Raw genomic sequence first — 17969 nt, forward strand, 5'->3', positions numbered from 1 at the left:
CTTACTTCATACAAAATCTTTGTTATACTTTTAAATATTTCAAATAAAATTAAATAAGATATCTTCTATGCAGTACTACATTTTTAAATTTATTGTTTAATAAAGAATAAATAACAGTTTTATTGATTTCAAGATTTCTGAAGTAATTAAATTATTTACAAATATTTATATGTATATTTACATATGTAGGTGGTACTTGATCTTGCAACTGCTGTGAAAGAACTTGTGGAAAATAGTTTAGATAGTGGTGCTACATTAATTGATATTAAATTGAAGGATTATGGAAAGACATGTATTAGTGTCAGTGATAATGGGAGTGGTGTTTTAGAACAAGATTTTGAAGGATTAGGTATATATACCTGTATATATTTTTTCATGCATATTTTTTATAAAATTAAAAATATTCAAAAATAAAACAATATTTAATTAAAATTTATTGAATGTAAAAATTAAATAAGAAACATTTAAAAGAAAATTCTGACGTACTTTTATGTTAAATATATTGTATTTTTTTTTGCTCAGGACTGAAGCATTATACTTCTAAGCTTCGAGAATTCTCAGATTTAACAAAAGTGAGCACTTTTGGATTTCGGGGAGAAGCTCTTAGTTCACTTTGTTCATTAGCTGAAGTAATTATTATTACAAAACATTGTACAAGTGAACATGGTTTTAAACTACAATTTGATCATAATGGTGTATTGCAAGAAAAAGAACCATGTGCAAGAGAAATAGGAACAACTGTACATATCAAAAATATATTTAAATGCCTCCCTGTGAGAGAAAAAGAATTTCAAAGAAATCTTAAAAAAGAATATACTCGTGCTATACAAGTACTATATAGTTATTGTTTAGTTTCTACTGACACAAAGATAACATGCTCTAATTCTGTGACAGGCAAATCTCCTAATCTTGTAGTCAGTACTTCTAATTCTGGTAATATTTTAAGCAATATTAACATAGTGTTTGGCAAAAAATCATCAAATGGACTCATTAAAATTGAATTGTTAGCCCCTAATGAAGAAACATTGCAAGAATATAATTTACCAAACAACGTAGTTGTGGATTTTGAATGGGATTGTTATATTAGCAGTTGTGATCATGATATTGGACGCTCTGCTCCTGATAGGCAATTTTTTTATGTAAATGGCCGACCATGTGATCTGACAAAAGTCAGTAAATTAATAAATCATATTTATCACAAATATAATAATAAACAATATCCGTTTATCTTTCTAAATTTAAAGTTAAATAAGCATTCAACTGATATCAATGTAACTCCAAATAAAAGAACTATTTTGTGTATACAAGAACATTTAATTTTAGCAACTTTAAAATACAGTTTAACATCTAAATGGGACAAGTTACAAGGAAATTTGATTGTAAATTCTGTAGTAGAATTAAATTTTGGAGTAAAAAGAACAATTTCACCCACAAATGTAGATCAACCAAGAAAAAGGTTTCACAATTTAAATGTGATATCAAATATAAAATATACAGAGGAACAAAATATACAGTGTAACAGGGAAAATACGATTGTTCAGTATAATAATGATAAGGTACAAAATGGTATAACAAATCAGCTAAAAACATTACATAATACAGAAATGTCAATTACTATTCTAATGATAAAGCAAAAGCTTCAAGAAAAACAGAATGTCGTACCCAAATGTGTTATTTCAAGTACAAGAATTGAATTTAAAGCACAAATTGAATCAAATCAAAATTCTAAGGCTGAAAATGAATTGAAAAAACAATTAACAAAAGATTCCTTTTTCAAGGTTAAGTAAAGTAATTAAAATTTTAATTGTCTATATATATTTATATTGATATTAAAAGAAAAATACTTTACAGATGGAGATTATAGGTCAATTTAATCTTGGTTTTATAATAGCTCGTTTGAAAGATGATCTCTTTATTATTGATCAACATGCTAGTGATGAAAAGTATCGTTTTGAAAAACTTAATTCTGAAACACAATTAAAAACCCAAAAATTAATTGTTCCTAAATTTTTAAATATATCTGCACTTAATGAAACAATATTAATTGATCATCAAAAAGCATTTGAAGATAATGGTTTCTTTTTTAAAATAAATTCTGAAGGTAAACATAAAAAACTTTTTTGTCATGATTAATTATTGTCAGAAAAATAATACACTTCTAAATTAAGAAAGTATAAATATAATTCCAAATATTTTATGCTTTAGCTGAATCTGGTCATCGTGTACAATTAACAAGTATACCAGTTAGTGGTTATTGGCAATTTGGACAAGAAGATATTGAGGAACTAATTTTTCTTATTAAAGAAGGTGGTATAGAAAATAAAGAAAAATGTATATTTCGTCCAAGTCGAGTAAGACAAATGTTAGCATCAAGAGCTTGTCGTAGTGCAGTTATGATTGGTACAGCTCTTAATAATAATGACATGCAAAGATTAGTTAACCAAATGGCACAAATGGAAAATCCTTGGAATTGTCCCCATGGTAGACCAACAATAAGACATTTGCTATCATTAAATCTTATACATAAATGAAATATATTTTACATTCTATGTGTCATATATATTATGAAATATGTAAGTAAATTATGCATTATCATGCATTATCATGTATTATTATCTATTTATAACAGAAGAAAATGAATTTTAATTTATAAGCACATTGAAATAAAATATAACAAAATTTATTTTTGTTATATCTAGATTTAAACAAATTTATAATCAATACAAAAAAATGTTACATTAATAAAACAGAGATTATGTATTACTACCAGATGAAATAATCAATAGAAATTATTTTATAAATATAATATTAAACAAGTATATTTATTATATACTAATTGTACGGAATACATTAAATCCTGAATGTGCTGTTGATATTACAGTACCAGGACATTGAGGATGCCAATGCAATTCTTTTATATCACTTTGACCTTGATGTATAAATAACAATTGTGGTGGCAGTTCCTTTAATTCACCAAGTTCTGTCTCTTCTGATTCATCAGTTTCTACTGATAAATCCCATTGTGCAATTTGATCATCAGCTCCACCAGAAGCAAATACAGTGGCCTCTAGGGGATGCCACTCTACGGTTGTAACAGGTGCAGTATGTTGTTTAAACACGGCTAATGGACTTGAACCATTAGGGCCAAATTGACGTAAATCCCATACACAGACTAAACCATCATCACCACCAGATAAAAGAAACTGACTTTCCTTACGATTCCACGAAATAACATTAACATCAGCAGTATGTGTACCAAGTGCTGTTAACATGCAAGCAGATTGCGGACTTGCTCTTGTATCCCAAATTTTGATACTGTTAAAGTTATAGCACAATTAAAAAAATGTTAAATACTTGTAATATTACATATTACATACAATAAGATATAGATTAAATTAGTATAAATTTATCCGAAACATAAGTGAATTTTTTATCAGTTTAATTAAAATTATACCTTTTATCAACAGAGCATGAAGCAAGTACATATTTTTCATTAGGTGACCACTGAATATCTTCAACACTGTGTGGTGCATGTGAATTGTAAGGTCTTTGATCCACATGCCATGTTGCAGAATTATTGACATTATTAAGATGCCATATATGGATATTACCCTTACAATCCCCAGAAGCTAACATGCCTATTTCTGTTGAACACCAATCAAGTCCATATCCTTCTGATAGGTGACCTTTAAAACTAAACATTGGTTTAATGCCTCCATCACCTTTTTCAGATTTTTTACGATATGCACGAAGTAATTCATCATTATCAAGTGCATTTAATTGTTTATCCAAATTCCAAATATGTACACGACCTAATTCACTCCAAGTTGCTGCTAAAGTTGTTTCACCAATTTTTGTATGCCTATTAAAAGAAATAAACATATTAGTAGTTATAAATGTAAAAGACAAAAAATAGACATATTTACCTAATTCTATTAACACAACCCTGATGTTTTATTGGTGCAACAGTCATTACTGGTGTATTTGTATCATTTTTGTCATCCAATTCATCATCAGATTCATCATCTGAATCATTTTTTATACCATAAAGATTTTTCATTTTCATAACAAGGAGATTATTAACATGAGTTTTAGCAGCTTGTGTTCCAGCAACAAGGTACATACTCAGTGGGTAATCTTCTCTGTTATTACCCAATTCATCTAAAATTATATCAAAACTAAGACAAGGAGCTCCAGATTGCGCATGATGTAACATTCGATATGCTGTCTTGTCCACAATAAGTTCTTCTCCAGTTTTTAAAGGTTTCCCAGGCAGATATATTCTGGATTCATTATTTTGATCCTCGTTTTCTTCTTCTGCTTCATTACTTTCCATTGAATCTTCCTCATCACTTTCACTGTTACTTTCTTGCATATCCTCATTAATTTCATCCACTGATTCATATTCCATTTCTTTAGGAATTTCTTTATAAAAGATAGTCATCTTAACAAAAATACATCTATAATTAAAAATAAAACAGATATAAATAATCAAATATCTACCAAAGAAACCTAACCTTATACATCAAGGAATATAATACATAAAAATATATTAAATATTTTTTAATAAATATATAAAATGATAATTCAACTTAGCATAATATTTAAAAAATTGTTAAATATTGTTTTATTGTTCATGCAAAAGTTTAAAAAAAAAAAAGATTACCTTCTAACAGATCCAATGCACGTGGTTAAAGTAAAGCTCGAAAACGACACGTATATAATCAAATACATATACCCGTCAAACTGATCACTGCACTAAAATTTTTACAATATTTTTTTACTGTACTTTATTGGCAACTTCTTGTGCGAATCAATTTGGAACATTACAAATTAATAACATTAATAAAAGTGAAATTACAGTAATATTTAATTAATGACATTTAGGAAGTCATAGAAAATTTAAATACATAATTACAAAAAACGAAATCTACAAAATTCATGGTGCATCCACGTATTTATATTTCATTTTACATTAAATGTAATTTTCATACTATTCTTTTTTAATGACTTATATGCAGAAAAATTTTACTTCCTTCAAACATATATACTAAACAATTCCTACTGTAATCCTCGAAATAATTCAGTCTGTAAACTATGTATTGACATAGTATGTAAAATGTTTAACTGATATATAAATAAATTCAAAGCATTACCAACAAAACTTTTTTTCAAAACAAACTCTTGAGGTACAGATATGTTTCATTATGAGATTTATAACATTTTTTGAGTATATGTAAACAACATGAGAGAAATATTCTAACTGTGGAATCTTTTTTGCATAAAACACCATCCACTTTACGTATGAAAATTATGTAGTTATTTATGTATGAAATATAAGCATTATTTCCCTGACAAAATTGTGATAAAAATGAGAACTAAATCGAAGAAACTGCTCCTTTATGGACCAGTTTATTAACTAATTTATATGAATAAGCATAACATTAATAACAGCAAAAAAAAAATGATAATGATTGCAATTGACAATAATAATAATAGTATCTGTAGGAATAATAGCATTAATGGTAGAATAGCAGTATTAATGACAATAGTAGTAGTAATAGTAGTAGTAGTAGTAGTAGTAATAGTAATAGTAGTAATAGTAATAGTAATAATGGTAGTAATTGTATAGTAGCAGTACTAGTAGTTATAACAAGACCCACTGCATTGTACTACAAATAACAAAAAATAAGATGAGAGGAAAATAAAGAAAAGGAGAATATACAAATGGTGTCATTTTACATATAAAATACAACTTCAGTAATTGATATAACTATACGAAAGGAAAGGAGCAGCAACAAATATCTAACACTTGATGGCAATTATTCACGCAAATGGATGGTATTTAATATTAGCTGTGTTTGTTAAGATGAGGATTGTTACTAGAATTATTCATTAACTGGATAGATGTTACAGTAGTATGCGAATGATGAGGTGGTGAAATATTGGGATTATGTCGAGGATTAGTATTATGGAGGCTGTGTATATAAGAACGCTGGACGGGCTTGTGCTGAGCAAGCTGAAGCAAGGCCTCTGGTATAGAGAACCATTTTCGTTTTCGACCAATAGCACGTGAATCTTCCCATTCTGGCAACTCTTCGGTTACTCGCATAACCCATACTTGTGTTCTATGTTTATGTTCCACATTCTATAAAAAAAGTTACATTAACAATTTGTACTCTTGTTTTTAAAAATATATTAATTAGACTTTATATACATTAAAAAAAAAAAATTGTGTTTTATATTTGAGCAAATTAATACCTCAAATATGCCAAGACATCTGCCTAATTGTCCTAAAACACCAGCCTCTTCTCTAACTTCTCGTAATGCTGTTACTGCAGGTTCCTCCTCTGGTTCAACACCTCCACCAGGTACTATCCAACTGTCAGGTCTTCGACTGGATGTAACCAAGAGTACCTATATTATGAATAATATAAAAATTTAATGTACACTTACTTCACGAATCAAAAAGAAACATAATATTTGATATTAAAATAAAAATAATGCGTTGATGAAGGAAAATAGATCAACTGCCATCTGCTGGCTTACCTCATCTTCAAGATCATTTTTGACGCAGATACATGCAGCTCTACGTCTATAACCTTCTGAATCGTAAATACGGATTGAATTTGGTTTTTCCTTGACCATGATCGATTACTAAAATTATGAAATTATGCCATAAATTCATATTTGTCAGACGGCCAGATAGGCCAATCTGTATGCTTGCATTGTTTTAACGTTGTTTGAAGCCGACATATTATCGACATACAATTGATCAGCGAGCTTTAATTGCTCACATAATTAATTTAAAAAGTCTATGTTTCGTCCGAATACTAGGACGATTTTCTGCCTAAACAATACTATATCACGATAACACTACCAATGTTGTCCTTGCAGAAATTTGCTATAACCTCAAAACTTTTAAAGTATTCACTAAACAAGTAACCCCATCTACACTAAGTTTTCAACGTAGCATTAAAAGGTGAATATTCAACGTTACTATTTCACACAAATTTATAACTATATTTATTATAATAAAATAAGTTTATATAATAATTACTACTAAATAATTTGAAATAAGTTCAGAATATGACTGAAACTTTATTATTATTTCAGAAAACACTTTATACTATAACAATGTCTGTATACATTTACAAGTATTAAAACAGTTTCAAATGTTTAATATATAGCATTACTATCATTATTTCTATTTTAATTGCGTTGTATATATCATAATTAAATTAATTGATGAAAATATTTATATATAAATTTACTTGACTTTTAATGAAGATTTTTAGTATAATTACTATTGGAGAATTTTGTTGTGTATAAAGTGTTAATGTAAATAATGTAAAATTCTTATTATAAGCATTCATATTATATTTATACGTACATGTGCCCACACACACGTACATATATATATGTGTACATTTATAATATTCTTTTTATAAAAAATAATTATCAACACAATATATAAAACTAACATATTTAAAAATTAAAGTAGTTCAGAAATATATTTCAAACAAAAAAAATCAATACAAAAGAAAAGAATAAGGAAATGTGATATAATTTATAAAAATAGAAATAATTACAATTATAAACTACATTAAATGATGCATATGTATCACAATATTAACTTTGCTTTGAAATTTTAAAAACTTAATATTATAATCTAATAAATATTGACTAACATTTATATTATATTGCAATTAATTCATACTGAATTTAATTTATTTATATGACTATATTTTTATTTATTTTCTTTATAAAATTAGAATAAATAAAATGATAATGTATTAAAAAATGTAAATTTCCGAAAAAAAAAATTACAAGGTACATGTAAAATAACCATTGAAGAATTAGGTTAAGATTTTACAGACATACCTTATAAATGAATTTAACATTTCTGTTTAATTTCTAATATTATATGGTATAACGAAATAATGATCCATATAGATATATACAATTTATTATGAATGTTTATTTCAAATTCTTTAAAAGTTTATTTTTAATCATATTTTAATTCAATTTTATTCGAAATATGTACTTATTTTTCTTTTGAAAGCCTTATATATATGTATATTCATATATCCAATTGTAGTACCCATAAGAGTTAATAGGGTTATATTTTTCTACGTAGATAAATATATCTAAATTATAAAATAATTCTTAATTTTTGAAGTTAATATGAAAACATTTGAAAAGCATTATGCTATTGCTATGTATTTTATACAAAATATTTTGATAATTATCCAACTTGTACTTATATACAAATTTTTTAATATATAATTAAAATTTCAATCAAATAACTATTTATGAATAAAATTAGAAGTGGTTGCTTTTTGAATCCTATTATAAAAAATGGAATTAATTAACTTAAAATACGTTTTTAGGGTATAATTAATTAAGTCTTACTTTTTAAGTGATAATAGATTATTTATTTAAACATTTAATCAGCACTAAATCCCTTACAAATTATAGAATGTATTGTTTATATTACAAATCTGATCTAACTCCAAATCCAGGTCCTGGTGGTGGAGATGTTAATGATGTTAAGCCACCTGCTGGATCTGCTGCAAATCTAGGAGAATTCTGTGGACCTGGTGGTGGTCGTTCACCTTTTTTAAATGCATTTATTATAGCAGTTGCACTTTCAGGAGTTAAGTCCTCCTGTAAGATGTTTATATTATTTATATTTATGAATGTTGAATAATAACTTGTGAGTTATGAAGTTTAAAAATATTTCTAGATCAATGACTTATATTTCTAAAATCAGATTAATCATAACCAATTACTGTTTCAATGGAATATTTGTTGTTAATATGTAGTTAAAATATAAGTGTTAAAGTATTTATTATGTTAATATTTTATATATTATATAATGAAATATTTTTTAGATTTAAACTTACATAATAATCATCATTAACTTGAAACATTGGTGCATTAGCACAAGCACCAAGACATTCTACTTCAGAAATTGTAAACAGTTTATCTTCAGACATTTCTCCAACTTTACAATTTGTAGCTTTAGTTACAGCTTCAACAATAGAGTCAGAATCTCGTAACCAACATGGAGTACAGGTACAAATTTGTACATGATACTTTCCCATTGGTCTTCTATTGAACATTGTATAAAATGTTGCTACTTCATAAACACGCATGTTAGGTATATTTAGTATTTCTGCTACTTTATGCATAGCAGAAATAGGTAACCAGCCATGTTGACGTTGGGCTAGATCTAACAGAGGTATCATTGCACCACGTTTGTGGCCTTCAGGATAAATTTTCAAAAGGGCTTCAATGCGTTTTTTATTTGCCTCATTGAATTCAAATGGTATTTTTGGGTTATCAATTTCACTGTCTCTATGCTATTCAAATTAGAATGAATTAACATTAGTTTAATATAAAATATTAAATATATATATGTAATACTTACAATAAATAACTGATCTGAAGTCCGAATGGTTGAAGTTTGTAGCCCTCTAACATTTTTGCAATTCTATTTTGTTAGGAAAAATAATAATTCGAAGGTTTAAAATTGTTCAAGAACTTATAAAATATTGAATAATTATATTTCATGAACAATAAAAAAGATATCGTATTTAAGAAACAATATGTTTAGATATTTTTTGGAATAAATTTAATATTATATTTTACACAATAAATAAAATGTTTAAATAATTTAAAAAAAAAATTTATTTTTTGAAGCAAGATATTCTGTCAAAGTTCATTTTAATTTTATTATAATTAAAAATTTCGTGATACAATGTAAAATAGTTATTAAGTGAAAACCAAAGTAAAGTATATTTTATTTATATCAATGATATATACAGATCAATAGGAATGTATTTTTTAAAGTAAAAATACTGTCGTTAATGTAAATATAGTTTATAATTATTTGCCAATAGCTTTTGAAATTTTTTAATGCGTATTTGTTTCAGATAATAAAGATAGCTAGACGATTCTATTACAAATTTTATTGTATAATTTAAGACTTACAATTGATTCTAAAAAAATGCAAAATAAATGTTAAATTTATATAAATAAATAAAATTACATAAGTTTGTTGAAGAGGTTATGACATGAAATATGGTATACGATATTACACTGTCGACAATAAATAACTCACAGAAAGAGCACGAATTGTGCGCAAAGGCAAAAACATTATTACTAGGTTGTCGTGTACTTATTGTTAATAGCACTTTGTCTCCTTACTTTCTTATATTTTCACAATTAATATTTAAATCGCAGCTTGAGATATATAGCATTTCGCCGTTCAAAATGCCATCTAGTGCCTAAATTTAAAAACAAAAATGATTATTTTCAGTGTAATACTAATTTTAAATAATAACCATAGTCATATAAATCAGTAGATATAAAAGTATAGTATTTGTATAGTTAGTAGTAGTTTTCTTTAAATTGATTTTCTTTTATTTCATTTTCTCTATAATACTACTGTATTTTAGTGCAAAAAGTAATTGTTAATTAAATTACGTTTTTATAATAATATTCGTTTTGATTTTTAAAATAAAATAAACAAGTCTTAAATAAAAATATTAATTTTGTGCTCTTATTAATTGATTTCATATCAAGAGAAAATATAATAAATAACAAATAAAATATATATAATATATGAAATGTTATTATATGTTTAAAAAGAATAAACGCAAAGAACAATATTATATAGAAGAATTTATTTCTATTAGATTTAATGAGTAAGTCGCATACATCTTATGAATATCATTTTATTGCTAAAGAACATCATAATATATTTTCTATTTTCTATTTATTTTTCTATTTCTGAATTTATTTGTTAAATTTTATTTAGCAAAGTTTACGATATTAAATTAATTATTGTTTTATTATATGAGCAAAAATTGTGAAATAAATAAATGCAGTAAATTTGTCTTCCTTATGCATTGTATTTATTATTCATACAACTAATCACATTTATTACACCACAATACACAACGGTACACTTAATAATTTAATCGAATCTAAATTGTAATCGTGGTACAACAGTAATCGATTAATAATGTGGAGGTATAAATAGCACACTTACTGTGACATCATGTATATTCTACGATATACAACTGGTCAAGAATTTCGTAAAATCTCTGACCTGTAATCGGTATTTTTTCATCTACAATGCTGTCGCGCGATAAATTCTTAACTAAACAGTGCAGTTTCTGCTTTTAACACGCTCGAAGGAAATTGAACAATGTAACTAAGTTCTCTTACCTTCTATATCGTAACTATTTCGTGTGCTGTATATGACACCCAATGATCGTTAGTTTTCATCTGTTAATTTTTTGCAGTCTGCCTTACGAAGATATATGGATATTAATTACTTGTTTAATAATATCATTTGATCAATAAAAACGAGAATAAATTTTTATCAATCTTCATAAATTCAATCTTCAAGAACTTATATCTTCATGAAAGTAATTTAATAAAATGATATACTTAATATTTGAAATTGCCGCGAAATTATAAAATATCAAATAACTTTAATAATAATTTTCAGAGTGCAAAAAATCAAGATGTTACATTATTTTAATTTCTAAGTCGTCTATAAAATGATTGGAAGATGTGTTCAAATTATTTCGAAGTGATAGAACAGAAATGTTACAAAATTCGGTCGGTCGTAATATCGATAACGACTTTATCGAAATAACAAGCCACATCGATCGATCAATCGTCTTCGTAATATATCATATCTGTACGTGCATCGTTTCTCTCTAACACTCAAATATATGTACTAATTTTTGCAAATAGCTGATATATTCTTTACTTATACTAAAGCTATTTTACGTTGGTACATTTTATACACGTAATTATAGCATAGGCGACGGAGACAACGAATCTTCGAAGTAATGTCTCGCGAACAATGAGATTATAATAATTAAAGCATGATTCTCTTACAAAAAATCTCTTGCCGTTGACATCGAATAGTGGTATTTCAATCGAGTTATTACTAGTCGTGTTTATTAACTTGATCTTTATTTACGTGGTCCTTCTTTCATATTTTATAAAATTACGAGTTTACCAGAATAATGAAAATTTTCAGATTTATTTATCCAAATATATTAAAACAATGATATAAGGAAAATGGACGAGAATAACCTTTTTTCAAATGTGAAATTTATGTGAATATAACTGAAAAAAAATTTGTTTACATAGCGAGACTTATAAAAGGGCCACGTAAACTAAAATTTAAAGTATGTATACCATTCTATGTCGGTTTTCTTCGTAAGTCCGCTATTACAATCACATGAACACATGCAGCGTTCGATACTCATTAATATCGTAAGTACATAGATAGATCGTTGATTGTGGTATATAAAACGATGCTTAATTATCCACTTGTCGAGGAAGTAAGCATATTGTTATTACAAATCGAAATTTTTTCGACGAATCTTTTTTTCCAATTAAAATTTTAAATTATGGTACGAATTCTTTGTTCTGATTAGTTTTAATGATAACTAACAAAGAATTCGATGATTTAAAAGTCAGTGTTTTTCTCATACAGACCTCGGTTTAATAATAATAGAAATTGCATCTTTTACAAAGTGGCTAAGTGTTTATTGCCATGGGAATTTATGTAATATGAATATTGTAAAAATGATCGTTTAAAAAGTTAATATTTTCAAAGCCCCAAATTTGCAGATTTTTAAACAAAAATTTTTAATTGTGCACGGAAAATATAAATTGAAAAAATTTATTATTTAATAGATACTTTTCAAAGTTTCTAAACTTTTCGTTTTTTGAAATAGAAATAATAAATAAATATAAACAAGTACATGTTTTAAAAATAATACATGCAGAATTAATTAGAACGTGTTCTTTACATAGGTGTGGTTTACCAAAATTAAGAATTTGCAATTATTTGAAAAATTACTGATTATTGATTATGCAAGATTTCACATTACTTAGAGTAACTATAAAACATTTTGTATATAAATGAAATAAATGGTTATAAGACTTTATTAGTGAATATTAAAATGATTTAATATTTGATATATTTGATTTTTGTTTAGATAAATTAATAAAAAAATCAACTGATGAACTTGATATTATTTAATATGGTTAATTTAAGTAGAACCTCAAAGGAAAACTATACGATGTACGTGTTTGTCTCTGTTAGGAACTCATTTTTTAAGCAGGACAATTACCGTAAATCATTTATTTAATGTACCTGTATACGTGAGTATTGTTATAATTAATTCCATTCAACGATAATGTTTTTCATTTAATTTGTAAAATTTCCGTAGTCGGGACATCTTTATTGTCGAAGTATATACGAATAGCATGCAGGAAAAACAAGTTCTAAAATTCGGAAGAACAATTCATTATGTTTATATCATGTATGATTGTAAAATGAAATTTCTCGTCGCTAATATACACGTATTTTTTTGTACGAAATTTCATAATAAAGCGCATTAAATATACGTTAACTAAGTAAATACCATTTTCCTTGATGTCCTGTCAATGTTCATGACGACAACAAGGGTAATGTTAATTATCGTAAGTATTCCAAGTAAGACGGTAGTTACGATAATTTTTCATAAGTAAGTAGTAAACGATCATTCCGATGAACGGTTATTTCGACACATTTCGAGCTTAGCCTCTATATTTTCTCAATAATCGTTACTACTATTAATTATCACTACTGCTACCAATAATAATACTAATAATAATAATATCAACTAGAAAAGAATCTTAATAATTTATATAGAAATGTACAAGAAAATCTACATTCAACGTACGCGTATATATCTGTATAAACGTGATCGATCTGTGATAACCGAATGAGAAGAGAATAAATAAATTAAAAAAAAAAAAAAAAAAGAAATGGTTATGTGAGAAAAATGGGAAGTCCGAGAGCGGGGAAAAGACCATTTACAACGTTGTAAAACCTTACTCTAATTGATGGTATAACTGCAATAAGAGAGATGGAATATCGTAAATTTGCAGGAACGATTTGTAAACTCAAAGACCTTGATGTACACGATGTGATAGCATATTTCCATTAACTTCGAACTTAATTTAGTTTGTAACAATCGAACTTAATTTAATTAATAATGTACGCTGAAAAAAAAGAAAATTAACATTATGTAATAAAAACTTGTTTGTCTGAAATCTTATTGAACATATCGTTAGATTGCAAGCAGTATTGAATATTACATTATTAACATTATGTAAGTTATGCATAATTTTGGGCATCGTTATTTAATTGAATACATTAAGTATGTATACAAATATGTTGACGTTATAGAAAGTATACCTTATAGCATATCTCAGTTACATACTTGTGTTATGCAAATCAAAAAAAGGTAATAGAAATTTTAATTCCGTTTAGAGTTACCTAAATATATCTTGAGAAATAGATAAACAAGTTTTTATTGCTTATATACAATTCGTTAAATATAATTGCAGTTTTCTTTGTGATAATAAATTTTACAATTGTATGAAACGAATGTTCTTTTACAAATATATATTCGATTAAACCTTTAATTAAAATTGACGAAGAAATTAGAATATTATGACTTCGCTAAGAAATTCATTGTGTCGCATCATTATTCTTTCGTTTACGAGTGTTAATATTGCATATTCTTTGAATTTGCAATATATCAGTAACATATATAACAAAACTATCAAAATTACACATTTGTACGAAATGGTAGTTACAACTGATATGCAATATAACTAATTCTAATTCACTATCCAATACTGCACATTCGATTCGTATTAATACATTTAATGGAATACATTCTTTTAAACTCGTTTCGCATATTTTGAGCAAAAGGGACTAAAAAATGTTCAATTCGAAAAAATGGAGTATACGTTGTTATTTGAATTGCAACATAGCTTAAGTATATATAAAAATCAATTTATGAATTATAATTTATGAAACGTAATTTCCTTCCTTCGTTATACGATAAAGTGTAGTCCCAATTTCTTTTGGTTTATGATATAGTTCGAATATAAAAGGAAATATAAATTATAAATTTATAGGAAATGTATATATCGATATAAATGCTAAGTCTAATTTAGTACAAGATATTGCATTTTTGGTTCGATGAAATGCACGTGAGAAATTTTGTTTTAGTAATGTGTACATAATTCTTTTCAAATCTGGAAAAAAATTATTGTTCTGTAGTAGTATTACTATATATCGTAAAATCGTGATGTCGTACAGTGAAATTTATTTACTTATTTTGTACGTTTTATTAAGAAGTTACAAGCAATACAAACAGGGATGCGTACACTAACTTTTTACAAAAGTAATAAATATATTTTTTGAAGACATATTTCTATATAGAAGAAATACAGGCAATTTTATGATTAAATTAAACTAAAAAAATTAAAATTAAAAAATTAGTCTTAATTAAACTATTATGTTTATTAAATTTACAATTATATTTATATAATTATATAATATAGTATATAAAAATTGTCCTTACAAGTATGTTAGAATGCAATTTTTGATAGTAGTAGATATATGTGTTGTTTTATTATTTTAATTGAAGTCTTTTTTGTGAGAATTATGTTTAAATTATCATCCTATATATAAATAAGTGTATCAGAAAAATTTTAGAGATAGAATATTCTCTCAATATAGAATGGTCTGATAAATTTTTGAAGAATTATATCATTTTGTAAAACTAATATCATTTTCCAGTACTAAATACTATTTCAATTAATTTCCTTTCTTTTTGTATTTTCCTTAATTTATGCGTACAACTATTCCTCATTACATACGATCATTTATTCAAATTAATTTTCATTTCTTGCCTCACTGATTGTAAATAAATATCTTAAATAAACTTCGAATACAAACATATAAATTTATGAATTTATCATAATTCAGAGAAGTAATCTCCTGATAGTTCATGATACTTCAGATACCAAGTTATATCAACAGAACTAACCAAAATATTAACAAATAAATATAAGTAACCGAATAAGAGTTAAATGCTTAAAATTAAAGAAAAGAAAGAAATTTTCTTCTATATAGACATTTAATTAACGAGGTACATTTATTAGTTCCAATAAATTAAAAGTCTCTGTACACAACACGAAACCAATCTACGTTCTATTTCCGCATATTCTCACTTGCATTTCACTTCATTTGCGTTTCTTTGTTACTTATCATTAATCTTAGGACGTCGTCGAGTATTTTTTATATCGTGCGCGAAGTACTTAGGTATGCGACAGTACGTAATAGCTATTGGCAGTTTTGAAAATGAACGTGCACCCTTTTCTACGATATACGAGTAAAAGGATAACTTCTATTTCTCTATCTCTCTTGTTTCTTTTTCTTCTTTTTCTCCGCTGCTTGCTCTATCTTCCCCTTCTTCTCCGTCTAATTTTCCTTGGTGTGACGCGAATTAGTTCGATGGCACGATCTCGCCCTCCGCTTTAAGCGTCGCATTCGATGATGCCACTCGTCGCGCCACTCGATCACAATAGACCTTTGCGTCACTGTCAGTCCACCTTGACCTCCGCCATCGCTCTCTTGGCCAAGAATCAAGTACGACCTGGAAATTTGAATGATGTTTTTAGTCATTCGTGATATGTTAGCATTCTATAACTAGACACATTTATATCATTTATCACGTGGTCTATATGTTTTCAACCGTGATAAGTGCAACCGAGAAACTTCCATAAATCGAACTCTTAAGTTGAAAATCTTTATAAATCGAAATAAAATTTACTTTAACTCGAATTATTTGTCGCATAATTATATGTATTCTTTTTATTTCTGTATTATCGCTCGAATTTAGAATAATCATATTTCTATGAGTTGAAATATACCTTTTTAAATAAAACTTCTACTATTGCTACTTTTACGACTTGAAGTTTATAAACCACGTATCACATGATCTCGGATTTTATACTTTGTTTTATTCATTTACATCTTGGAGGTTTACATTGTTTTAAATAAGATTAAACATAAGGCGACAGGGGTTGTTCCGACTGGGCTTTTAATGAGTAGTGATTTTGTATTTATTAATATTTTATTTTATATAACGATGCATATGTTTGCATGTTAACTGCTATTTAAGATCTGACGAATGCTATGGATTTTAATACGTCAATGACGCATTAAGTAATTATACAATAGTTGTCATACATGTGTACACATATTAACGAATTCTACCTTAACTACATTTATCTACTAATTTTCTATCGATTATGTCATCCAACAAATTTTAACTTTTTCTCTGATCTGTAATATCCAATAGGTGATTCTTATAGAGCTTACATCCCTGAACACGAATCTGTACTCGAAATTGATCTATCGTCCATAATTTTCGAAAAATATGAGTTTTTCTAAAAGAGCACGATTTTTGACTAAAATAGAATATTACGTAAAAAGTAAGAACGTAAATTGGTCCTCTCTTATACAAGTTAGATGAGAGTATCTTGAGATAAATAATGTCCACAATTATAATTATTTGTGCTTCCGAATAACTATAATTCGTCATCAAAGTTAAAAAACATGTCTCCAAGCGTACTTTCTATGCATATTCTTGCATTTTTACAAAAAAAAATTTTATCTGACACTAATTTGTTACACAGTAGCGTATTCTGTAGAATTATATAAGAATTCTAATATAATTTTCGTAAAGAATTTAACTCTAAATTATTAGTTATTAATTTTTGTTTGATGGCGTCTATGATTTCGTAACGACAACCATCGCGATCTTCCGTGGAAATATTTAATACTAAACGAAACTAGAAGCAAAATATGATCAAAAGTTATATGAGAAGATTCGCAAGAACATTGTCTTTTTAAGGAGTGCATAAAGTTTCATAAATTAAGTGCGTAGAGGATAGTAATTAATGAAAAACCAATGGCATTTTTGACAACAATTCAAGCATTCCGTAGAGTAATAATTAATAATTAATTAGTTAGGGACAAATTTATATCGAAAAATATATTGGAAAGTTCTTAAAGG

The 17969-nt window shown here is 26.5% G+C and overlaps 4 protein-coding genes across 4 annotated transcripts in view; 1 reads left to right on the plus strand and 3 right to left on the minus strand.

The window, feature by feature from the left end:
• Pms2 (mismatch repair endonuclease PMS2) overlaps nt 1-2531 on the plus strand; it is a 3338-nt gene extending 807 nt beyond the window's left edge. The window contains exons 2-5 of the mRNA XM_017909813.1: nt 190-349; nt 523-1778; nt 1852-2101; nt 2206-2531. Coding sequence (XP_017765302.1) covers nt 190-349; nt 523-1778; nt 1852-2101; nt 2206-2531 — 1992 coding nt within the window. The remainder of the gene's footprint in view (nt 1-189; nt 350-522; nt 1779-1851; nt 2102-2205) is intronic.
• Nucleotides 2532-2825: 294 nt separating this feature from the next.
• Nucleotides 2826-4706, minus strand: l(2)09851 (WD repeat-containing protein 1 l(2)09851). The gene is made up of 4 exons (XM_017909814.1): nt 4667-4706; nt 3927-4460; nt 3455-3862; nt 2826-3315 (listed from the first exon to the last, which is right to left on the minus strand). Exons 2-4 carry the CDS (start codon nt 4442-4444, stop codon nt 2826-2828), a joined length of 1416 nt encoding a protein of 471 aa, XP_017765303.1. The 5' UTR covers nt 4445-4460; nt 4667-4706.
• Nucleotides 4707-5705: 999 nt separating this feature from the next.
• Aps (diphosphoinositol polyphosphate phosphohydrolase 1 Aps) lies at nt 5706-6936 on the minus strand. Its single transcript, XM_017909828.1, has 3 exons — nt 6550-6936; nt 6262-6417; nt 5706-6148 (listed from the first exon to the last, which is right to left on the minus strand). The coding sequence occupies exons 1-3, from the start codon at nt 6646-6648 to the stop codon at nt 5852-5854; spliced, it is 552 nt and encodes a 183-aa protein (XP_017765317.1). The 5' UTR covers nt 6649-6936; the 3' UTR covers nt 5706-5851.
• A 1479-nt stretch (nt 6937-8415) lies between these two features.
• On the minus strand, nt 8416-10295 carry ND-24 (NADH dehydrogenase ubiquinone). Its single transcript, XM_017909825.1, has 4 exons — nt 10130-10295; nt 9437-9499; nt 8910-9368; nt 8416-8670 (listed from the first exon to the last, which is right to left on the minus strand). Exons 1-4 carry the CDS (start codon nt 10163-10165, stop codon nt 8497-8499), a joined length of 732 nt encoding a protein of 243 aa, XP_017765314.1. The 5' UTR covers nt 10166-10295; the 3' UTR covers nt 8416-8496.
• Between the last annotated feature and the right edge of the window lie 7674 nt (nt 10296-17969).

The sequence above is a fragment of the Eufriesea mexicana genome, unplaced genomic scaffold, assembly GCF_001483705.2.
Source record: "Eufriesea mexicana isolate 0111107269 unplaced genomic scaffold, ASM148370v2 scaffold25266, whole genome shotgun sequence".
NCBI classification, from domain to species: domain Eukaryota; kingdom Metazoa; phylum Arthropoda; class Insecta; order Hymenoptera; family Apidae; genus Eufriesea; species Eufriesea mexicana.